Genomic DNA, 26,597 nt, shown 5'->3' on the forward strand with positions numbered 1-26,597 from the left:
TTTCCTAGTCAGCCAGTAAATGAAACCTGTCTTATTGGCTTTAAGAACATGAAACAAGTCGGAGTTCAGGTAGCTCGGCGCTTCATGTGTGAAGGTTTTCTTACGTGAGCAACTTTCTTATCAAATTTCGTAACAATCGCTTCAGCCATTTCCGAGTAAATCGGGTGTGACAGACAGAAAGACAGACAGACACTGAATCGATTTTAATAACAGTTTGTTTCACATAAAACCTTGAAAACGGCTATGTATTTTACACTTGCCAGACAAATTACGAGATAAAAAACCCATTACCGTTCATTCCCCACAGACGAGACTACAGTCTCGCAGAAGGATACCTACTGTGAAATCAATGAAACGAGCACTCGAAGTCTGCCCCCCCCCCCCGTATCAAAATTATGCTTGGAAATTTTAACTGCTACGTATATTTCGTGCCAGCCACAGAAAAAGTCGGGCCCACTGTAAGTTAGCAACGGAACTGAAGAATGCTGCAATTTCAAACAACGTGGGCACGCGTAACCACTTGCCACGAGCTCCGTCAAGCGGAAAAGTGACTATACAAAAGAAAAAAAATCCATTCCACCAGGCGCATTTATTTCACCAGCAAGTGATCAGAAAGAAGCCTTATACACTTCGAAGCTCATCATGTCTAGACACGGAGGGAAATCTAATTCCGACCGTATTGGCACATTGCAACAATGGGTAGAGCGTGCCGGCCATTCCAAATCGCCTCTAATTGAGATAAGGCACTCTGGAAAGTGTTTCCTCAAAACAGCCATCGATGCTCTTGAAGTGTGTGCTGTTGCACCGTCTTGTTGGAACCAAGTGTCCCCCAAATCCAAATTTTCTAGCCGTGGGAAATAAAAATTCTGTAGCATGTTTACATATCGGTCCGAATTCACTGTCACTGTAACCTCATTTTCCTCAAAAACCAGGGACCAATAATTCCAGCTGAGGAAATTGCACACCGCACTGTGACTTTGGGTGAATGCAAAGGCTTTTGATGCAATTCTCGAGGGTTGGTGTCAGCCCAGTAGCGCATGTTTTGTTTGTTAACCGACCCACACAAATGAAAATGGGCTTCATCGCTAAAAAAAACAATAGCACCCTCGGGAACGACATCAAGAAGAAGCTCACACGCGTTCATCCGAGAATTGAAGTCACGTTCTGAAAGTTCCTGCACTATCACCATCTTATAGGGATGGAAATGAAGATCATCACGAAGAATTCTTCTCACAGAACGATCGGATAGTCCAAGGGCAGATGCGTGTTTGCGCGCAGAACGCCGTGGCGATCGCAACATTGACGCTCTCACTGCTTCAACGTTCTCAGGTGATCTAACGGGCCGAGGGACTCCAGTTCTTCCTTTTGCGGCACTTGCAGTTTGTCTGAATGTAGTGACCCATGTAACAATTGATTTGCGGTCTGGGACGGGAGCCAACGGGGTTAAATTAAAGCGATTCCGAGATGCACGCTGTGTTGCAATAACCGAACATCCGCTTGAAAAGTAAACCTCAACGGCAAGGCACGCTCCTCACTATTCCAACGCATGATGGCGACTGAAACGTGTCGGGACAAAACTTTATAGTGTACCCTCTTGAACGAGAGCACTAGCGCTCCGCTATGACATCAACTAACTGAGTGGCGCGCATTTTAAAAAAGGAAGTTATGCTGCCGCACCCTGTAGTTGCATCGCTGTGATTTTTTTAGATTTGGCAATTCTGAGAACGAGACCTGTTTCATTTTTTAGGGCACAAATGCATGGAGTCTAGTACATACATACACACTATATTTTATATATTTTAAAGCATTACGGAATCATTGGCCTTTTCTCTATATATAAATCGCAATATTACATACTTTTCACTGCGAGCATGCAATAGAGTGCATTTTTACCTAACATGCTGATGCCAGCAATAGCGAAACATTTATTTTTGCAGCCTGCAGTTTTTGCTACTGTGAATGGGAGCCGCGATGCTCTTTAATTTGCTTGACCGATTGATAGCTTGGAATACGGGAATGGGAAACAAAGAATAAGAAATTTTTTTTTGTTTCAGCGACCTTTCGATCAGCGTAGAATTGTGATGGTCAAAATGGAGCTCAGCCGAAGAAAATTGGAAGCCCGTTAATCTTTCGAATAACCAAGGAGTCTTCCTATAGAGGGCCCAAGTGAGCCTTTTTCGACCGCTGTAAGATCGAACGCTTGATCACTTTTTAATTTGGGATACGTTGGATTCTTTGACTTCAACGCAACAGTCGGGAATAATGTTGTTCCAACTTGATTGTGACCACATATTGACAATTCTGATGATAAATAAGGAAATTGCAATATTTAACTCAGCACCACAACTAGGAAGAACTTTCATTTAAAGAATCTTGTATCTTTCTATCAATCAACTGTTATAATAAATCAATGACATCGGAGCCATGCTAATCTAAATTTATTCTGTGCGTTAATCTACCCATTACAAAATCCCTAATATTATATTTACCACCACCAATCGAATGTGATAATTCCATTGCGCGCATTGTGTTAACTCTTTGAGTCTCGTACACTTAAAAATCATGGTCTGGGAATTCGGAATAGCGAAAATAATGAGCTCAATGAAGGTGATGAACCGAAAATTACGGATTTGTCGGGCACAAAAGTTTACATAATTCACATGTTTGGCTAGTGAAAGAACGACATTAATGATTTTGTAAATCAAACATAAATTTCCTGAGGAGGAAGAGTGCAATTTTGTTGCAATGATCATAATCAACATTAGTAAACTTGGACCCTTCGCTGGCCATTAAATATTTAACAGGAACATTGAAAATCGGTAAAGTTTAAGAACCTACGTGGCGTAGGCGTGACGTCCAATGACAGTTGAACGCTGGGGGTGGAAAGGCGCCAGCAGCGATCCTGTCATACTGCTGTAGGTGTCAGCAAAAGAGCACTTCCCGCATTCCCAAGCCTGGCTAGCATAAAGGCGCGCAAGCGCATATCGACCGGACACTTCAGTAGAGCTGGCACACCTGTACAATCAACTCACTTCTCTTAAGATTTTTAGGACTGCTCGGTTTTCTTGGTAGACCATAATCAACCCGGATGATCGTTACGAATTCTTTCAGAATTACAATTTTTAACAAAAGGATATGGTAACTAAATATCCGAATGCCAATGGGTTAGGTGGCACAAATAAACAAATTTTAAAGCCGGTAAGCGCAGATATATACCAGCATTATTATCATATGCCCTTTATAATCAGTAGTAATGTTGATTATTTCCTTTGTTATTTTCATCAATTCAACCACATGCATATTTAAATCTGCGCTGTCTGCATTTGGCATGTTTTCCATGCTAACGCAATTAGGCACCTTCTCTAAATGAAATTAAACCCGTAACTAAATGCCAATAATTAAACAAATTTAATGAATATTTAATGTGTCCATTAGATATTGAATTTTCAAAATATTTGGAGCTATAATCGGCAGGTAACGAGAGACAACAATAAATACATAGACAAGCTATCCAATTAATTTATTAGAAATTCAGCATATTTCACGTTTTTTCTATTGATTTTCCATTTTCCGCTTTCCGCTAAAGCTGCCATTCATGCATTTCATATTAATGCATCTCCCTTTTATTCAATACTTCATTACCCACAGTAAACTCATATTGTAACCCAATTATCCAATGAGTGAGCCAAGGCTATCAACCAATAAAATTTGCAACAAGTCCTTGCTCAAAGCCAATGTAATATGCCCGCAAAATTATTACTATTCTCTGCACGAATGTATGTATCTGACCTAATTGTTGATTTTGAAGCGAAAGCCAAACAGTGGGTACAACTCTGAATAGCAATTTCCAATTCAATTAATAATAATGGACCATGAATTGAAACGATACCAGGTGTCTATTATGTCTACAAAACGGCAGAACACCATCAACTTTCAGCTTTCCACCATGAAAGTCTGCATCCTTAAAACTTTCCTTTAGAATTTCCGTAACAACCTCAAAACGTTGCCAATACACTTGAATTTAAGAATGAAATAAAGTTGGGAAAATACTGAATGAAAATTCCAGGTGATAATTGCTCATTTGCAGCTGGCAAGCTACCTCAGGCAAATAATTACATACAAAATTAAACTTGTTCTGGCAGTGGATTAAAATGTAAATGAAATGTTTACACGAATATTACTGCAAAGTCTAACTGGAATTGGTGTAGTATTGTCGGCTCCTTTTGTCGGGATATTAATTCGGCGGGAACTGGATGGAATTTTAAAACAGGTGACTTTTAAGGATGATACTTCCCCCACCATTAAAAGGCTAATGGGGCTCAGAGAAAAACTGACTTGAATGTAGAATTTTAATTTATTATCTAGGGTTTCACAATATGGTAATTATCATTGTATTTAAAGAAAAGCAGGATAGTTCAAATTTTTTAATTATCTAAAATAAATTGGCTGAAAAAGATGATTTTCCAGGGAATTTCATTCGTACTTTTAGTTCACGACAAAAATTAAAAGCTATCCTATCGTTTTCCTTCCCTGTAATGTTCATTCATTACAGGGTCTCCAGCGTTTCTCTAGTCCCATTCATGGTTGTGACTAACTCTATATGATTATCCCGATTGAGTGAAATCAAATTGTCAAATCTTAGAAAACACCTCCGCTTCCAATCGTTGCAAACTATTTCTTTTAAATTACTTCTTCATCATTGAGCAATCTATTCATAAAAGTAGTGAATAATGGTTTTCCCCGCAATAGTACCTACCAGGATTTGACTGCTGACTTATATACATACATTCACAACCCGAAGAAGGAAGAATTCTGTATTTGGGTTAGAGTCTTTTCTGAGGGTGGTAAGGAGCAGCATAACCCTGGGATATATACGAAGGGCATGGAAGCAGACAACAACGTCTTTTTTCCGAAACTGGGTAAAAAGGACCCTTTTCATCCTAAATCTTTCAGACCAATTTGCCTAACATCGTTCGTACTCAAAACCGTGGGGAAGGTCATAGACAACCCCCTGCATTAGTGTCAACACGCTTGCCGAGCTGACGGATGTACTACGGAATGCCATGGAAACAAATGAAATAGTTTTTGGATATCGAAGGAGCATTCGGTAACACATCGCAGACAGGGATACAAAATGCCCTGATTTGCGAATCGAGTGGGAAACAATCCGGCTTTCTGGGTGGAACTCCCTCTCGGACACGACCTTATCGAGGTGGGGGAGCCTGTAGAAGTTTACTACTACACTAAGGGTGTCCAAAATATGAATATAGAAACGAAGGATTTAAACTCTACAAGTGGTAAGAGGTCACAGACTTCGAATCCACCCGCGACCATGAGCAATCATGTCGCGGCCGAGGCGTGGATTTTGGAAGTCTCACCACACCCCTCTATAGACAAATCTGTAGAAGGCATGCTTTCCGACTCAGTGGAAAGCTTGCATTTAGTGCCTACGGCAAAGTTAGCCAGAAAGGAAAGTACGGTAACTTTCAACTTGGGAGAAACTGAAAATTCGACTACGGCCGGCACGTCCGCTGTACTACAGCCCAAATCTACTCGCAAACGGAAGAGGAAGGCTCGGCAGAAGGGAACTTCGGCCACTAAGGAGAGGGGACTACAGACTGAATACTGCCTGTCAAAACCTTCTCCTTCACCCTTACCGAGAAGAACGGAAGAAAGGGAAGCTGGTGACGTTTACGCTACTGGTTTATCGCCAGTGTGTGGATATAGATCTAGCAGCCCGGACACCGTGAACCTGGAAAGTCCCCAAGCGGACAGTAGAAGAAGGGACATGGACGTGGCTGTACCACTAGGTGCGGTAACGTTCAGAGAAATCAGACACAAGGAAGCGGAATCTCCGGCGGAAAGTGGAGATAAACTGAAAACGCCCACACTGGACGCACCGGAGTCTTCTGTCAAAGGTAATGCGCGCAAGAAGCGTAAGATCAACACATCTGTTGTGGCCAACGTTTTATTGTGCTCTGCGGGAACTAGGACCGGTATGCCGGGAGGTGATCAAATCCGCGAGAGAGATCTCAATGAAGCTGGTCCCTCCCATAGGAATATGGAGACGAAGGCGGGAAAGAAGCGGACGTATGCGCAAACTGCAGCCTCTGTTCTGACTGCTACCGCGGGAGTTTCCTCCAAGGATGGCAAAATATCGGAAGGAAAATTTACCATCCTCCGGGAATGCTTGTGGAAAAAAATACTGCAGGCAATCCTAGCTTTAAGTACCGGAGGTCGACTTAAGTTCACTATTGTGTACACTGAGCTACGCAGGACAGAATACTCGAAGGAAAGCAGAGGACATCATCCGAATGCTGGGTGAACAGAACGCGGGCATGTACTTTAGACACTGGAGGGTAAAGTTCATGAATGCCAGGAAGGACAAATCTACAGACGAGGAGGATTTCAACTTGGTATTCGAACGGGACCAAAAGAGTCTAAATATGCGCAGGGGAAGTCGCCATATGGTGCTCGACTTTTTCCTAAATAGACTGAAAATTCAGTCATATCGGGAAACTGAAGAGCATCATCTCCATTTTGAGAGCGAAGAACAATGATTTTCGGTGCGCTCTCCCACAATGCAGCTGCGCGCGGAGGGTAGTGCATACAGGGACGGAACCCGCGTATGGGGGTTCGCACTGGTAAAGGGACGACAGAGTGAATCCTACCTGCTAGTAACTTCTTTCACACCTTCCAAGGAACAGGCGGAAGAAAGGGAAGCCAGAGACGTGAACGAAACTGACTTGATGCCAGTTTGAGTGATAGAATCTATGCAAACCGGGCACCGCAAACCAGTCAAGGTACTAAGTGGAAACGAGACGACTGCTCTGCGAGATGCACTTTTCATGGATGAGGACGTGGAAACTGCGGTACCTCCAAGTGCGGCTTTTCCCAGAGAAATCAAACACAAAGGGATCAAGTCTCTGGCGGTACGGTGTGAGGGAAACCCCGTCACACGCGGACTGCGGCATACGCTTCCAACTGTTTTCCATAACACATTAGACTAAGTTTATGTCGAAAAACATAAAGATTAATCAAATCAACCTGCAGCCTCCTCCTATCTGTTGGCAGTGAGGCTGACAAAGTCCAAATGTAGGAGAAGTCGTGGTTCTCTTACATTTTTCTGGTGCAAGAGCCGTGGGTTCGATTGAACAGAATCTGTGGCATTGGATCAGTAAAGGCGGACAAGATCTTCTCCGGTGAAAGATCCACAAGACCGAGAACTTGCGTCCTGATGTCAAGACGGTTAGAGGCAATCACGCTGAGACAATTCTGTTCCCAAGACTTAGTTACGATCATCGTACAATATCAGATAAATGGCGAGAGGAAAATAGTTGTCTCCGCTTATTTACCCTATGATTCTTTGTATCCTCCACCCACGGAAGAGCTTAGAGATCTGGTAGCGTATGCAGAATCAAGTGATCTCGAACTCTTAATAGGTTGCAATGCGAATGCTCAACATATTTGTTGGGGCAGTAACAAATGCAATCCAAGAGCAGGGAAGCTATTTGATTTCATCATGGTGGTCTTATGACTGCAAACGTAGGGTGCCTAACAATCTGTACCTCAAAGGTGTTAGAGTTGATTACACACTGGCGAATGCTAGACGAGGTCTCACTGTCAGATCACCGATACCTAGAATTCAATCTGACTATTGCGGGCGAACAGTCTGCAGTACAAAGACGGAGCCCTAAGAAAACGGATGGGACAAAGTTCAATGAGCTTCTTAGCGATAAAGTACAGTTCCCTAGGCAACTAAGGAATCCTTTGGTGCTGGAAGATGAATTGAAAACTCTGAACTGCACACTTTCAGAGTGCTATGAAGAGACTTGTCCTATTTCCCTAGGCCAAAGCAGTAAAACGGTTCCTTGGTGGAACTGGGAACTGGAAAAACTCAGGAAATCAACCAGGCGACTTCTGAACCGTGCTTGCAAAAGTAATAACAACGAAGACTGGTTAAATTTCAGGAACTCACAGTCACTGTCCTTTGAACATTTCAAAGCACCTGGCATATCCAGCAATGCTAAAGGAGGGTATGGAGCACTTAGAGCGACCTCTAAGAAATATTTTTCGAGAATGCCTTGCTATGGGCTACGTGCCTTCCTCACAAAAAGGTGGCAAAAGGATAAGGTAGTCTTCGTACCGAAACCTGGGAAAAATGACTATTCTAATCCAAAGAACTTCAGACAGATCAGTTTGACTCCAATCTTGTTGAAACGTTTGGAGAGACTGGTGGAGCGTCACATTCGTGGAAACGCACTTAGGTCGCACCCACTTAATGCAAACCAACATGCTTACCAACGTGGAAAGTCCTGTGAGTCTGCTCTTCATTCTTTGGTCACAAAGATAGAGGGTGCAACTTTGAATGATGAGTACGCGATGGGGGTGTTCGTGGACATTGGGGGGGCTCTTGACTGTGCACCTTTTCAAAAACTTTGTGATGCCGTCAGAGAGCATGGTGTTGATGATGCTTTAATTTAGTGGATCCATGCTATGCTAACGCCTGCAGAACCAACGAAGGGTTGCCCCCAAGGAGGTGTGCTTTCGTCACTTCTGTGGAGTATGTTGATCGACTCACTACTATGCGAACTGCAAAATTGCCAATACACGATCAAGTATATGCTGATGACGTGGTTGTGCTTGCTGTTGATCGGGATCTTGGAACAGTGAGTAGGAACAGTGAGTAGGAATATACAACTTGCCGTTGATTTGATAGACAGTTGGTTCTTCAGACATGGTCTTTCAGTTGATCCAAATAAAACCACAATGGTATTATTCACAAAAAGGAGAAAATTGGATGGACTTTGCCTCCCTGAGATGAGGGGTACTACCCTTCAACACTCCCAGGAAGTGAAATATCTGGGAGTCACCCTAGATAAAAAAACTTCTTTGGAACAAACATGTAGAGGTAAAGATGAGACGAACTATCACAGCTTATGGGCTGTGCAGACGGACCTTTGCCTCGACATGGGGACTCAGGCCTCATGTGGTAATGTGGGTATACGTTGCCATCATTAGGTCGATGTTGGTATATGCATCCGTAGTGTGGTGGATTAAGGTGAGACAAAAGAGCTTTTCACCGTAAACTAGCCGCACTGCAAAGAACTGTGTGTCTGGGTATCACTGGTGCCATGAGCACGACATTCGGCGCAGTTCTGAATGCACTACTCAATTTGCAGCCCCTGGATATTGACGAAGATGGTGCTGATTAGCAAAAGAAAAGGGGACCGTGAACTGCTATGTTCATTTTGACCATTCTGTATGATTGACAGTAAGCTACTCCAAAAGCTCATCAGAGAGTTACTTCAAAGGCAGTTTATAACAGGGAGGTCTACATTGGATGTTACTATAAAGGTCGTGCATGTGATTCATCGAGCTGAAATATCGACCTGGGTAGAAATCCTCATAACACTCGATGTTAGAAATACACCAAAAGATAGACAGATATGGAAGACACACTAGAAAGTTTTTCAATGTCCCTATCACTTGCGCAAATTGAGCGATTTTTTGAGTGAGAGAAAGATGGGCGCTACTTCAGGGATCTCTCTTGTAGCCTTGTGGCCTCCTATGATAGTCTGCCAAGACTCAGCTTGTCAGAAGAGTCGCGTCTGATCTGCTATGCAGGCCATATTGTGGCATTTATGGCCGGATACGGTAAAAAAGGCCAAGGATATAGAGGCAACAAATAAACTGATGGATAACTGCTCATGGTTTCAGTCTTGCAGTGAGAAAAACCGAAATTGTCATTTTGATTAAAGAGAGAACAGATAGAAAAGGAGAAAAGTATTTTAACACTAAGTCACGTCTGCTAAGTGATATTAATTATCCACATCGTAAACAATAAACGAGCATAGTCTTTTTTGATTAATTATCTCCACCATTATCTTCTCAAACCATTCTCACCAACTCATTAAATAAATTAAATATGCTAAGCATTTTGTCGCGTAACTTGCTGTTGAAAGTATTCTATTCATCTATTAATTTTTGAACGGAAATGATATTAAGGTCAGGCAACCAAGCAACTGAATAGCAAACTTAAGTGGATAAACTCATTTCAAACGGAATGTAAGTATCCCATAATATATCCAACTATTTACAAATATTGATAGTCCTGGATGTTCACAGGTAAGAACATACATAGCAGCCCATACATACATATGTGGTTTACATCCAATTGGCGATGAACAAACTCTCCAAAACTATTCCCGCATTTTCCCAGAATTTCGATATTCGAGTAAAATTTCTATTACTAAACTTCGCAACGGACTCTTCTGTTCGTAGCAAATTGTGTACTCAGTCCTCAACGGATACCATTTAAGCCGATTAATGGATATCCGGCCAAATAATTGATTGGTCCATCAAAACACGCATTATTCAAATAAGCTTGACAGAACAGTCCTGAATTATCGGTTTGCTGTACGAAATTAGATTGGGGAATTATAAATAACTGGACGCTTTGGCTAAACAGGGTATTATGACATAGCCCGAGTTATCGGTCTATTCTGATACTGTAAGGGTATGTGCCAGGTTCCAAAACCAAAATTAAATTCAATATTGTAAATGGCAGAGGAAAAATTGCGACAACCTGGATTCAAGCTTAATTTCTTTCTGTGGGTATTTGTTGCCAGGAACTGGAATAGTTTATCTATATTTGATATTATCTTTTTTACCTTTATAAGAACTTTTTACATTAATTGCTGGATTCTACCTTTTCTGCATTTATCATGCAATGCATATTTTAATATTGGCGATTTCGCGGCATGCAGATAATTTGCGCCGAGCTGACCAAAGCTCCAATTGCGTGTAGGCAGCACTTTCCCTCTCCTGCTACGTACCATCTTTTAACACCCACATTGCCTCCTTTTAAGTTCTTATATCCCACCACCATTTCATACTATGGGGGTGTACATACCGCCCCCAACCTCGTCCGCGACGACATTTGAATTTACCGAATCCACGAAAGGTTAAGAAACAAAAAAAATATATTATCCTGCGAGTTCATAATGGCTGGCTCAAAAGTAAACGCTAATTGGTATTTTCAAACTTTAAAAAGTGAGTTTTCATCACCACCACGTTCAATTTTATACCGCCCGTGCCTATTCAAGTTCTGGTCCGCCATCAAGTGGGAACTCAGGCTTTCAAATCCCCATTCAGCGTATCAAGCCACCGTTGTTTCAACGGGCCTTTTGATCGTTTCCCGTTGACTTCGATGTTCAGACCAATCTTGGCAAGTGAATTCTTGTTAGCACGAATTACGTGACCATACCATCAAACACGCCTCTCTGAGGAGGGTGCTACGCCTCTGGTCCAACGCAACATCTCCGTCTCCATCACCGCTGTTCATTGTCTTTTATATGTGGCCAACACTCAGAAACATAGAGGGCGACACTGTGGTAAATTTTGGATTTAAGACGTTGGTTTATACGTCCATCACAAAGACAGGATTCCCTCAAACCCTGAACAACTTGGATATGATTCGCCTCCACGTTGTGTGCGCGATTATACAATATATAAAGGACCGATTGCCACCTGAAGTCACGATAATCAAGAAAGCAGAAAAACCTAGGTCACCGGTAAAATAAGCGAAGCCAACAGGACAGGAAAGTCCTAGGGCAAAAGAGCAGGAAAAAGGTACAGTACCTGTAATTCTACGACAGCCGTCAAAATGGCCCGCGATTGAGAAGGAGCTAAGAAAGAGGAAGATCCATATCCTTCAGGCTAGGGGGATACACCTTGGTGTAAGCATAACTCCAGAGCAGCCGAGCGACCACCGGAAGCTAACGAAGTTCTTCAAAAAACAGGGAATTCAATTCCACACCTATCTTCTCCCAAAAGAGAAAAATATTAGTATAATAATCCGGGGGCTCGAGAAAAAAAAAGAAAAGGAGACCTCGAGGACCAGAGCTTCCAGCCAATCGAGTGCTTTTTCATCAAAATGAGAAACGGCTACTTGAAGTTCTAATGCCGAAAAATGAAACCGGCATCTACAACGTGAAATCGATTTGCCACCTGATTTTGCAAATCGGGTTACCAAAAACCCAGAACATCTCAATCGCAGGGCCATAACTGCCAGCAGTTTGGGCACTCTGCGAACGACTGCTACGCCGAAGCACGTTCTGTAAAATACGAGGGATTACATAAAATGCGAAAGAAAACAGGAGCAGAAGGGGGAACATCGAGCCAGCTACGGCGGATGTCCAAAAAATCCCAAGAACATAAAGAAAACCTTCGCTCAGATGGCAAAATCTAACCCTTCCCCACAGGTGTCCCAACCAACCAACAAGGCGACAGGAAAAAACGCAACAGCAACAAAAACTCCCTCTTCCACAGCGAACCCGAAGCCCGTACAAATGGATCAAGTGCTGAGCAGTATGCAAACACAGATCCAAAATATTATGGAGTCAATGATGACAAAGATGATGATTTAATTCGCAGATGCCTCTAGGCAACCCAACTAAGAATCAGCATGGAAAGCATTAAGCTTAACATCCTCTCGTGGAATGCAAATTCCGTAAAAGGAAAATGGGAGAATTGGAAGAATTCCTTTACGAGGCAGAAGTAGACATACTACTGATCCAAGACACGCTCCTCAAACCAACAGGCATACTAAAAATACCCAACTACGAAATATACAGAAACGACCGACTTACTGGCCGTGGAACATCGAGCATTACCGCCAGGAAACACCACCCATCACAGGAATGGAAGCTACAATCATCGAGGCAAGGACAGGACCAGCAGATGTAAAAATTATATCAGCCTACCGACCACCATCAGCAGATATTTTCCTAGAGGACCTTCAACTGCTGGTCAACGAGGTCAAACCGACTTTTCTCGCCGGTGATCTCAACGCGCGTCATCGCGACTGGGAGGCAACACGAAACACCAAAGCGGGGAGAGAACTACTCACTTTCCTAAACGGAAACGGAGCAACTCTTCACGTCCCAGAGGAACCAACACATTATGGACGCAGCACAACCGGCATCATAATTGATGTGGCTGTAACAAAGAATTTTAACAACCACATCACAATCAACGTGTTGGACGACTCTCATCGGACCACAAACCGGTGCTATTTTCAATATACAACCAATATATTAAAAGAAAAGAGGAAGAAACACAGGCGATCCCAATCTGGAAAGAGAAGCAAATCGGCTCACCAACGTCATCAGAGAAGAAATCGACAGATTCAGGAACGAACAATGGGAATACTTCCTCCAAAACTTAGAGCCAGGTAACAACAACTTCTGGCGGCTCACCAACTACTTAAAAAGAGGTTCGAGAAGACGAATGCCTTGAATTCTACAAGGAGGGGAAGGCCGACGCTTTCGCGGACTCACTCGAACTCCAGTTCAGGGAGAACACCACATCGGACGACGAATCAGAAGACGAATACGAGTCAGAAACAGAGACACAAGATGACTCAACACAAAGAGAAGACTTAGAACTGTAAACAGAGCAACTGGAAGTCCAAACCATCATCCAAGAACTAAGCAGCAAAAAATTCCCAGACCTGGATATAATTACTAACGAGTGCATCAAGAACGCACCGAATAACATCGCAGAATTAATCACCGCAGTAATAAATGCAGTACTTCGATTCAGAACATATCCAAACGCATGGAAAAAGAGTTTTAGGGTTTCATTGGAGCAGCACCAATCAATCGAAAGAAGGATAGAGGCAGGAGTACCCCAAGGACCAACCCGGAGAAGACTCAGGCAATCTTCATCACAAGAAAAAGAAATCAGAAACTGGGAAACATCAAAATCGACAATCAGCCCATCGAATGGAAAACAACAGCGAAATACCTAGGACTAACTTTTGACAACCGACTAAACTGGAAAAAACACATCAAGTCGAAACGCGAAGCCTGCACAGGTACGTTAAACCCTCTTTAGCCATTAATTTGAACTAGAAAACTAAATATTAAGAATAGACTTTTGCTTTCTAAAAAAATAATTCGTCCATCGCTGCTAACATATACGGGAGCAGCGTTTTTACCAAACTTGTCAGGCATATAAAAAACCATTACAAATATGCCAGAATGTCACTTTAAGAAAAATCTTTAATGTCCCGCAATACATTAGGAACATAGACATACATAACGATTTAAGAATAGAACCTATATGTAAATTTATTAAAGATAAAGCGCTAAAATTGAACAAAACAATTGACACTCATAATAACAAAACTCTAAAAATTTTAAAAATAAAAACAAATAAACAAGAAACCTATCCAAGCTTAAGGGCACTAGTATTGTAAGATTATATAGTATTGTAAGATAAGATATAATTATTGTAAAATAATATAGAAGTATTGTAAGGTAACATATAAGTATTGAAAGATAATGTTTAAGTAATAATAAGAAAAAAGAAAACAACGCACCGATTAAAGATAGACAACAATGTCCACGAAGAAAAGGGGAGGAAAGGTGTCGAACACCAGCTCCAGATGTATCACAGCTCCAAAATCTGAAGCCACTTTCGGTCAAGCTGCTCTCAAAGCAGAGACCGGGCTACCTCTGATGAGAATGAGAAATTTTAGTCATGTCATGGCTGAAGGTGTACCAGAAGTTCTACAAAAAGTATGACAACTATGGCAAAAGAGAAATTCTCTACCAATGCATGCCTTCAAATGGCATCTTTTGAAGCAAATAAAATTGCAAAATATGGTAATTTCATCAGTATCATCTTCCAGTAGCTGAAGAAAATCTTCCGTTTTTGCAAATACCACACAAGCAGAACAACGTCTGCCGGTTTCAGCTAGTATTGTATACATTTAAAATAACTTTATCACTTGAAATACAAAAGAAATAATGAACGTTTGAAAACGTCCAATATGATTGTCTGATAAACTTTTCGTCTTAACAATCCGAAATGGAAGAGGCCCTCTTCAATGTCTGGTCAGTGACCCACAATTGCACACTTTCCAATGTATTAACTCCTATTATTTTTTAATTCTCCTTTTCTGAAAAATGGCTTTGTACCGTCAATTATAGAAAGTGCACATTCTACTGCCAGAAATCCAGGCGAACGACTGCAGCAAAATGTCGAGAAATCAAATCATGGAAGTACAATCAAGAAAATCAACCTCTTAGCCTGAACACCTTCAGCTTCTATAAAGTCCACTTTTCTCATTCGTTTCACATTTATTGAAAATTATTATGGTCTATCACTTTGTACGGACTTATTAAGTACAGCTTCATGGATTCCACATAATATTTAACTGATAATAATTAACCAGTTTTCTCTCCTTTTCCGCCTTCCTATGCTCGAATATCGAAAATTCTTTGGAAGGTCATATATTAATCATAATAGAAACTTCCAATTTTCAAGAATTAAAGGCATTAAAATAATGCTGCCTCAGAACCACAGTTGTACCAGTGGTCAGGGGGGATCGCGAAGGAGTTGCAGAATCGGCCTACTCACCCCAGCAGGCAGCACCGGCCTCTGCAACCCTCGGGATCACCAAGCCGGGTAAACGGAATATCAACCAAGATACTTGGCTTTGGAATGATGATGTTGAAACGTAGGTCCGTAAAAAGAAACGCCTCTACTACAAATTTCTCGACGATAAAACGCTTGTAAATTGGCAAATTTATAAGAATGCCAACAGTGAAGCAAAGACAGCAGTCCCTGTCACCCGAGCGGACTATTACAAAAACCTTTATGATAAACTAGACACTCGGGATGGCGAGAGAGATCTGTATCGACATGATAAGAGCCGTAATAAACGTACACAGGATATCGAACACTTCTGATGCGTTAATGACAAGAACGCTAGTTTATTTACCAACCGTCGAGCCGCATCGAATAGATGGCGAGAATACTTCGAGAAGGTTTCAACTGAAGAACTGGTGCTCAGAGGTGGCGGTGAGGAAGAAGAGGCGTCAACCCTGTCGGCCAAACGAAAACCAAGTGGCCGAGGAGAACGTCCATAGTAGTGGCACCGAGAGACGCTGTACTCACTTGGCTTGCAGGCCGTGATGCAGTAGACGAATGCTCCAAAGACCTAATCAGAGCGATCAGACCCGAGTCTGCACGGGGACTCATCTGAAGTGGCAAATTGGTCACGAAACCTTACCAGGGGTATACTGGTACCATGGGAACCGGGATAGCCCCTGGACTCTCATACTTCGAGTGAACTCCCGTTGTATGTGAGTACAACTCGGTTGTTTGCGGTTGGCCTTAGTTCGGTAGAGATTTAGGTATGTCTTGCATCCATGCTAAGCCATGCACCTGGTATAGACTGGTACCGTTGTTGCTTGTCTCAGCGGGGCTCTGAATGTAGTCACAAAATCAATCCGTGTCTTAAGAAGACCGTGGGATTAATTCGTCCAGACAGGTGCTCACGTTAAACCCTCAAAGACTTAACTGTCAGCGCAACTGAAGTCGAGGAGGCAATAAAAGAATGAAATCGGGGAAAGCCACAAGACCTGACGACATTGCATCTGAGCTCTGGAAACTGAAGAGCAGGGACCCACCACTGTGGCTCAGTGAATTCTTTAATCGGGTCCTTTTTACTTCATCTGAAATCACACTTCAGCCTCAAGTGATTCCTAGAATAAAACTTCGCCTTTCCCCTTTGCACCACTTGTGCCTCCAGCCAAAAGTAAAATAACTGCAACGAAATAGATCCACTATGTTCCCGAGCTCCATGCTAACTTCAGTGCTAACGGTTTCCAATTTATAGGCATCGTCCATCGCACAAATACGCAAAAATTCTTGAAGTACTGGAAAATACGGTTGCCATAAACCCCCATGTGCGTCTAAGTGCGCCAAGCACACTAACATAGCTTCCCTATGTGTAACTGGCACTGTACTTCAACTTCTTCCACGAATTTCCGAGAAGCTAACACTTGTTCTATGCCACGTGGTTCTAGACCGACCACCTCGTCGGAAATATGTTGGTATCGAAATACACAGTCCCATTTCTAGGTTTTGGATAAAACAGCAAAACCAGATTCGTTAATGCGTTGCGCAATAACAAGTTCTTCACCATCGTCCGCAGAAACAAAGCTACTGAAATATACAAATTTTTCAGAGCCTGCGATGCTTTCCCTATTAATGCAAAAAACAAGACAACAATAACCTATCAGGTTTATATTTTCACTCCAACAATGTTTGCCCCCTCTTGCAAATGCGGAGCAATTTGATCAGGGCCCATGACTTGGTGGCGAAGTGTGGGAGAAGATAACAATTATTCATTGAACCAATCCAATCAAGGCAACAGATAAGCGTCACCGACAACAAAAGAAAGAAGTATCGGTGATAAAATGAAAACCTTTGGACTTGAAAGGTTCTACCTCGATACAGCGCGTGTCGCTTTGTGTCATTATATGTCGCTCAGATAATAGCTGCGTAGAGTATTACAGATACACTTCCTCAAAATCGATGAAAAGCAGGTGCAGCGGTGATTTAAGCCCCTAACAGTTCTTCTCAATGATCCGAAGGGGAAACAGGCCTACTTTTTTTCTATCGAGTTTTCGAGGTGTTCGTTGATGTGTTACAGGATGATTTGAGCTAACATCTTTGTGACAGGAGGCAGCACGTAAATATTTCTCCAGTCGTCGCACTTAAGGTGGGTGCCCTTCTTCGGAACCTTCACGACCATCCCTTTCTTCTGATCATTCATTTCCCAGATTTCCAATATTCCCTATAATTGAGTAGTTTCGGCGCGTTGATGGCAAATGTTATTTCGCTTCTGTTAGGAGGTAAGTCCGCGACGATACGATGGTTCGTCATATTATCCACAATCCACAATAGGCACAGTTTAATCCGGTGTCATACGATTAAAAATCTTAGTGAAGTCCTGCTTCCGCCTCTTCAAATGCCCATCATCGTCGACAAGAAATCTACCGTTAACGTTCCTCATAAGACAATCTGATGAGCCACGGCTTGAGCGGAATACTTTTCGGCAATATAAAAACGCCTTTTATAAAATTTTCAATTGCATTTGCCAAAAAAATACTAATAATAAATAACTATTATTAACTGAACAGATGTCCGTATGAAAGTAAGTATTTTGAGGCCTAGATACGTAGCAGTTACTTGATTTTTGCCATATTTTTGTGCTTAAGTATAATAGTTCCTGAGAAAGGGTCCGCGAAAGAAATTATCAGTTTGAGGCTAGTTTTAAAAAGTACTAAAAGAGATCTTTCGTTCGATACTCCACATGACTATATTAGGTGAAAAAAAATGTATACCCCCATTTTTCCCCCTTGAATTCAACGTAAAACGAGATTACTCACTGCATGCGGGAGGATTCAGTTCCAACCTTTCCATCAATTTTCGTACCAATAAGGCAACCATTTCTAAAAAAAATGGATGTGATAGACAAGCAGACAAATGGACGGACAGACAATAATCCGATTTAAGTAAGTTTAAGTTTCACTTAAAACGTCAAAAAGGGGTATTTCGAATCACATGGGCCTTGAAATGCCAAGGTAGGATGGGGCGCTGAAAAGGTCATGCCTTAATGTCATGAAAGACTAGCTGGATGTTTCCATTCATCCATGGACTTATATTCAGTCTTCAAGTGCCAAAAATTTATTTTTGTTATACGCTACAAACATCGAAAGGCTTACGATTACCTGGAAGCTCTTTCATGACGTGATATACAATAGCGAAACCGTTCTTTCTTGCGGCAGCTTGTATTTCCCCCCACCAACGTGATATTGCAATTTCTTTTGTCACGGTGTACACTACGCTGCACTTGCTGTGATTTTGACGGTAACAAAGCCTCAGGGTGTTCCACAACCATCAAGAATGGCCTGAGTTTCTTACCTTCACTGATTTAACTCCACGCTTCGGCATTCACCCACGTCGGGTAACGCCCTTTTGGAACTTTGTCGCCTGCGAGCAGATGCAATAGCGGCAAGTTACTAAAGGTAAGAAGCCGTGGTAGATAGTCCCCTCCGAGGCGGATGTCAACACTTCACCTGTTACGCACTTTCTGAAAAAACTTCTACATCTGCTGCTGAACAGGAATAGATGTGCGTTGCTGGCCAGTCGAAACCCAATTAAGCTTATGGCAAGTTCTGTCCTCGAACAGTCTGCCACCGATGAAAAAGCGATAAAAATTAAAGTAGTCTACAAATCTTTCACACAGCCATATTGTTGTTGTTGGTTTTTCCTCTGGGCCCGGCGGGCTAAGAGGTTTTCCACTTAGCATAAGTTGCCAGAAACTCACTTTCGTTAATGGTCAAACAGTCAAACGTTTATTTATCAAATTTAGTTTCATTATCGTATATTATTAAAGTTCTTGCAAACACATTTGTGTCAAAACCTGTCCGAACAGACGGGACACGTATTGCAAGCTTTACAAGGGTTAGTCGTTAATGTTAAGGTTATAAACATATCCGAATAGCTGAGTGGCTAGAGCACAAGCTGTGGTACAAAAGTCCCCGGTTCAAATCTCACCGGTGGCAGTGAAATTTGTATCGCAATTTGAGGTCGGATTCCAGTTGGCTCAGCTGTGAATGAGTACCTCAGTTAAATCATGGTAATAATCTCGGGCGAGCGCAGTGCTGACCACATTGCCTCCTATAGGGTACTGCAAACCTGTAGTGCACTGTTACAGTCTTAAATGAAGTGCTCTAACACACTTCAAGTCCTTGATCCAATATAGATTATCGTGCCAAAGATTATTATTATAAACGTTTAGTCATCATTTGATTTGATAATAGTTAATTATAATGTAACGTTGAAGTGTTTAAATCCGGAAAACACGATGCGTTGTAGATTCCAGAGTATACTAGTGTTGAGATTTGGAACACCTCGACGTAGAGGCTGCTCGGTAGTACAAAGATAGCTGACACGGTGTGGAACAGGTAATTCTCCGTGACTCTACTAAACACAGCGAAGCGTTAAAGCGCAGAGATGAAAGGATAGGTTTATCCATAGAAAGGAAGACGGGAAGATGGGAAATGCTGTGTCGCGAAACTGTGAAAATACCCCGTATGTGTTATAGTCTGACTCTAGTCTTTTTGAAAAGGTCATCAATCATCCAGGGATCTTTGCTCAAAAAGATTTGTTTAAGGTTAAAAAACCTATTTTACCATCGACACTTAACCCGAACCCGGGCATAAACCTTACACCAACAAAATTATGTGTTCATTCTTTTCAGTAATCTTGTAAGTGTTACAGTTTTCCGACACTATGTTTCCAAATCTCTTAAGAAAAACTTTATAGGAATGATTGATCTGAGAACGATTAAGTATGATAATTTTTCTTCGGAAGCTGTGCTCTGGATTGCTATGAAAACATCCCCAGGGGAGGGTTCAACACTTGGCACCTCAATATGGGCAAATTCATTTAGTAGGTACCTAGCATGCGTGGAGCACCATCGAATTTTCAGTGACTTAAAAAGGGAGTCGGAAGCAAGGGCATATATTTCACCCACTAGATGATGCAGCAGCGCAGTTTGTTTGAGTAATTTACAGGTATCGAGAGAGTCTGTAATGATAGCAACTTTCTCCGCAACCATTCTGAAGGCCACATTGATGGCCTGAACAACAGTAAATAATTCAGCCACTAACACCATACTCACTTTTAAAGAAAAATGTGAAACATGCGTGCCCGCAGGGCCAACTACAGCGCAGGCAGACGCAAGGACAAGAAAACCCCTTAATTCGACGCCCTCCATGGCGCTACCACACGCAGTTGCCACACGGACTCCGTCACAAGTGCCACACAAGTCATAGGCCAGGATAAGCTGAAGCTTATTTGAGGTTGGGAGAATAACATTGGGAATTAGAATATCGAACAAACAACCTTGTCACTCCAACAAGGTATTTAGTCTAAACATCACCATCATAATGTCACCTTTAAGAGACCCTTCTTGAACTACGTGTAATTGAAGATAGAAAACATGTCTGTCCTTTATATCGCAAGTTTCCGTTGGTGCGTAACACTGCACAATTGTAATGAGACAGTGAAGATCCTGTCAAAAGCTAGCTCACAAGCCATGAAAGGGCGTTGGCCGGTAGCAACAGTCCGACATCGTATTTATATCCGTTGCCACTAGGTTTTCCACAGTACAAACGCACTGTACCCCAAGAGAGAGAGGGTTTCATCATCTTATATCGCTTATGCCCAGAATGTCTAGCCTATATTCTTGGAATTCTCGCTCAAGTTGGAGAAAGCGATCATTGTGGGGGCATCGATATCAGTGTCAGGGGGGGCGCGCGCACAAGCCAATCATAAGTTATTTCCAACTACCAAAAGTTGTTGCAATGAGGGCAGTCGGTAGCAAAAGAGTTTCAAAATTTGCAAGTTCCTCACCCATAAATCTCTATTTCTTTTAGTCGCCTCTTATGACAAGAGCTGGAAAGCATGCGTTCATCAAGCTATGTAAAACTTAGAGGGGGTTGAAGTCCAAAGGGGAAATCAACAAGACTATAACCTATGGTCACTCACAATGGCAACAAAGATTGATAGTATAAAATAGTTATAAAAAAAAAGCCTTGAAGTATTGACATGAACTGTATTATTGACGGAGTAATTCCGGGTGTGCAAGAAATGGTTAATCTACCAAGACAACAGATTGCAGAAACCAATTTTCGCAGAGAATGCTCGAATAAAGTCGCTATTTATCATATTATTCGATTGAACCTGCTATTGGATCTTTAGACTAACTTTCTCAGTAGAGGCTTAATACTGATTTTTAAGGTTTTGTGTAAACACAAAACCTTATTAAAATCGGTTTACTGTCTGTCTGTCTGTCTGTCTGTCTGTCTGTCCGTCTGTCTGTCTGTCTGTCTGTCTGTCTGTCTGTCTGTCCGTCACACGCATTTTTCTCGGAGACGGTCGCAGAGATTGACACCAAATTTGGTGGAAAGCTGGGAACTGTGAACGCTCACGCATACACTGAATTACATCCTTTTACAACGAATTTAAGGGGGGGTCCCCATACATGCAAAAGGAGGGTGTAAATTTTTTTTTCATCAAATATAGTCATGTGGGGTATCAAATTAAAGGTCTCGGCCAGTACTTTTCGAAGCTGGTCTTAGTTTTTACATTTGTTGGAAAGGTGGGGAGTGCGGGTGGTTGAAAGTGACCATTCCTTTACGGGGGCCATTCTCAGAAACTACCAAACCGAAAAATCTGAAAAAAATTGAGAGGCTGCCACTATATAGTGCCTGGGCTCCAAAATACCTTCCACACTGATATCTGCATAAATAAAGTTAATAATAGTATATTACTATAATTTTTAGTAATTCGCTGCAGAACCCCCCTTAAATTCATGCTAGGACCACGAAATTTCGCAACAATATAGGGTATAATATAGAGCATGATCTTACCAAGTTTGGTGGAAATCGCACTATTACTAACAAAGTTATAATACGTCAAAGTTGTCGCTTCTTCGCAAATTCAAGACTATAAATGTCAATATCATCCGAAAGTGGATATTCCCACATAATATATGCATATATTACGTGCTGCGTACTAAGAAATACACAAAACCTTTCGTACCTGAAGCGTCCAGCTTCCGGTTTCCCGACTTGTTTAACTTTATAGAGTTAAAAATGGTATTTCTTCATCTTTAACCATAAACTAAGGTAAATGTTTTAAAGACGCAAATTTATCTAAGTTAATTCATTTATCATTTCTACTTTTTGAATTCCTAATTTTACAATTTCAGATGAAATTTGAAAAAAACTTTGGAGCAATGCCAGTGAAATATTAAAATTAAATTATATTAAATTTAAAAATAGTTTTTATATTCTAAATTGAAGATTTATGACATATGCCAGGGACATTGAAATGACTAATTCCGAACATTCGTTCATTCCATGTTTCCTAAGCTATCTCCTTAAAATCCCATTCATCCTTACCTGGCACACGTGCATCAATATGCGTTGCATTTCACCTACAGAAGGTGTGAACTCGCGTGTACACAAAACAAGATATAAATTCAGATACATCACTAAAACCCCAATAGCCAGCCAAACATCATTCCGGCCTGCCCTGTTGGCCAACTTGACGTGGGTTCGAATGACATTTCATGGGCATTATCCAACCGTTCATCTGCGGGAATTATGTTGTTTTGGATGCATTTGGGCAATCCAATAAATTCCCAGATTATCGCTTGGCCTAAATTATTGTTACGTTTTGTTGATGACCACCTATGGGACATTTCAATGATTTGCGAGTCATTAGTACGGTTATGTGTTGCATACGATCTTCTTTAGATTGAGCCGGTCTCAAGATAACTAATAATTTCCTAGGCATAAGCAAATCTGATGAGCAAGGTGGTCCCGGAACCAATTGGGGACCCTTTTATTAATGATAATGTTCACCTTATGGCACCCAAGCGAATAATTTATGAAATTGAGTTATTGATTTAGCTCATAAATTTTGTGTTTCTAGCATGGAAGCGTTGAATGCACACTGCACATTCTAGCCTTGGTTCTGTTGTGGTAAATCAGATTTATTTAAAGTGAGTGTACCGTTCTTTGTCGATTTATTCAGTCGATAACAGATAGATGAGTAGTTTGAGTTCTGGGCAACAGGGCGGAGAGAATAGAAACATTAATTTTAATCCGGCATTATATTCAAAAGCCTGTGTTTGAACTAAAATAATTAGGTTCTGACAAGTGTTCATGCTGATAATCCGATAACTCGAGAACATGTGTTGTGGGAAATCGGTAACTATGCAAAAACGTGTCAAATAGTTTATTTTACCTTCTTCCTCATACGGTTCACCTTCGCCTTCTTCGTCGTAATCTCCATTGATTTTAACGCAGTTTGGTTGATTTCCTACCCATGTTGTCTTGCTACAGTAGAGGTGATCATGGTCAGGGTTTTCCAGATCATAGTTTTCGTCGCATTCGTAAAATACCACTAAAAACACATTTCCGTCCTTCTTACGCCTGGAAAGAAAAAAGTGAAGAAAGATTGTAAATGTGGTCCAACTTTGCTGTAATTGAAGCTTTTGCTTAATTAATATTGATATTGATAACTCACTAAAACTGAGAAAACTAAAAGGAAATAAAACTATTCCTATTGAGTCCTCATCTAAGTACGTTACGCTTAACTTCGTTGATTGAACGAGGATTAGTTTTCCATTTAGCCACTGTTAAGATTGACTAATTAGAGTTTCCTAATAATTGTTAATGTAATATAATAGCATGCAATACAATTTAATGATGAGTGGGGAAGCAGATCCGGTATCAATATCCCTCAATTGCGGTACCACCGTGACGGCTAGCTTGCCCACATTAGCATCTATTGCTACAAGCAGCTTAGACAAGGGGTTAGCTGAGCACGTCGCTAGAATACAAATAACGAAAGCGTAGAAGGTTGCGCCCAGGTGTGAACGGTGAACGCCACCAACCAAATCCGAGCGTAGGAGGTCACAGGAGCTCTACAGGATCTAGAACCGGAACCGCACAAGAGAAGCGCAATGATGATAAAATCTTCTTCAATATCTAAGGTGCTAAGAAGCACCGCAAAAAAAGCTTCGTAAACGCTCCGAAATGGAGAAAAGGGCTGTGCAACAGAAGTCCGGGCTGGAAGAATCACCATCCATTTTGTTTGGAGCCAAAATTTTTGAGCTATCGGAATTTTTATCAAAGACAAGCACAATGTACACCGAACAATCAAGCATTACGGTTTTATACAAAAAATCACGGAAAGATGCAAAAGAATCGAAGGGGAGTCCTAGTGGATGAATAGAGAAGCAAGAAGTTTCGGAAAAAGACAAACATCCAGAGGGTTGACAGATCCACAAATAACAAAAAAGTCATGGTCCCCACTTGCAAAAGGAACTTGAAATCTCGGTAGTCGGAAAAATATCGCCCTCAAGGACGCTGATATCCAAAGAAAATTGTACGTGACAATCGAACGAAGGTTGACTCAAACAAACCTAAAGAGAAGAAGGAGAGAATGAGGATCCGTCCCGAGACAATCACCATTTCAGGCACTGTTCTACGCAGACGTACTAAGAAAAATCAACACCGATCTCAAAGAAAAGGTGAATGTCAGCAGAATCCAAAGGAACCAAAAGAGGGCTCCCATGCTGGAGTTGAAGCGGTCCAAGCGAGCAAAGTTCAAGGTTTTACTTGGTAAAAGTGCTGGTGTGCGTGCTCAGAACCATGAAATCAGTGTACAGTGCAGGAACTTGGACGAGGATTACAATGCAGTTTCATGGAAGTGCCTTCCGTATAGGCATCTGGCAAGGGCGTGTACAAGCGTGGTTTATCGGTCTGATCGATTGAATACAATGTGGGGGAAAGAGTCACATTGCCCGGGATTGTGTCAAGGATCCCAAATGCGTGCTACGCGATGAAAAGGTAGCCTAGACAACCTGCCTAGGCATATTCCCAGAAGCGACAAGTCCCCTGAGTTCAAAAAAGCGCTAAATGCAGTGAGAAAACGAGATTGATCCAAATCAACTCACACTACTATAGGGTCCCTCAAGGCCACCTGCGAATCGAAAGTATCAGTGGCTATAATAAGCGAAACCAATAGAAATCCTAATAATAACGTATAGGTAACTGATTGCGAAGATGGAGCAGTTTGGAGGCATGTGGGGACCAAACCACACAGGGATGTATGAGGTGGCCCACAAATCGGCTGGTATGACCGCATATATACGTATATAGTTGCTATGATGCTTCAAACCTGACGTTACTTGAATTCGAAGGCATGTTGGACAGATTGGTCTTGTACGCAAAAGGGCGGATACCAAAAATATGTGGGTCCAATGCACAATGATGAACTTCATTAACGAATGCAAGAATTGCCTGCTGGAGGCTTTCGAGCGATTAGACATCGTATTGGCTAATGACGGTCAGGTTAATACTTACCGGAAAGGAGAATCCGGTTCAGTTGTGGACAATAATTTTGTTAGTTCTTCACTAGCTCGTGATATGTCATGGAACAACAGCGCACACTACACCCACAGTGATCACCAGGCAACCGTGTTTGACTTTAAGAACAAACCATGCAGCTAGAGACCTTCACGTCCAAGAATAAGAAGAACGTTAGGTCACTTTACGAAATCAATTGAGGAGTAAACATTTACAGATTTGTAGTGGGTACAGGACACTGTACCAAGCACACCCTCGGAATGAGTATTCCATATCGCGGAGGGTATCGTGACGGTGTAGGGCTCATCGATGCTGCAAGGTTAAACTTTCCCCAGTAGAAGGACTAATTGCTGGTGGCGGTGGCATATCATCGAGCCAGACGAACAGTCCAGTGAACAATGGGTAGAATTGACCAGGAGATGAACCAACGTGTCTACAAGGAAGTTATGTATAACCTCACGCTAGTTAACCAGCGAAGCACGATTAATTGCTTCAAACAATTCTGCTCAGAAGCGGATATAAACCTATGGGGGAACGCAAACAGAGCTATAATGGGGAGATACCAAAAATCAGGCAGCTCCGAAAGTTACATATCCCAAGCTCCTACTTAAAATTTTTCAGGGTTTGATACTCCAGGAGAACATGAGCAGTGGTAGCCTTCGGAGACCTATAATAATCCTAGTAAAAACGAACGAAATAGACGAGTATAGAATTGCAGTAGGCTGGTAGACGACAAAGTGCGGGACCTTGATGTCAGTCAGTTAAGTATACTACGGA

The 26,597-nt window shown here is 41.8% G+C and overlaps 1 protein-coding gene across 3 annotated transcripts in view; it reads right to left on the reverse strand.

Moving 5' to 3' along the window:
• LOC119647812 (fibrillin-3) overlaps positions 1-26,597 on the reverse strand; it is a 369,488-nt gene that overhangs the window by 163,621 nt on the left and 179,270 nt on the right. For all 3 annotated transcript variants that reach the window (XM_038049031.1, XM_038049033.1, XM_038049032.1), the window contains exon 5: positions 23,692-23,879. In XM_038049031.1, coding sequence (XP_037904959.1) covers positions 23,692-23,879 — 188 coding nt within the window. The remainder of the gene's footprint in view (positions 1-23,691; positions 23,880-26,597) is intronic.

The sequence above is a fragment of the Hermetia illucens genome, chromosome 2 (genome assembly GCF_905115235.1).
Source record: "Hermetia illucens chromosome 2, iHerIll2.2.curated.20191125, whole genome shotgun sequence".
NCBI classification, from domain to species: Eukaryota; Metazoa; Arthropoda; class Insecta; order Diptera; family Stratiomyidae; genus Hermetia; species Hermetia illucens.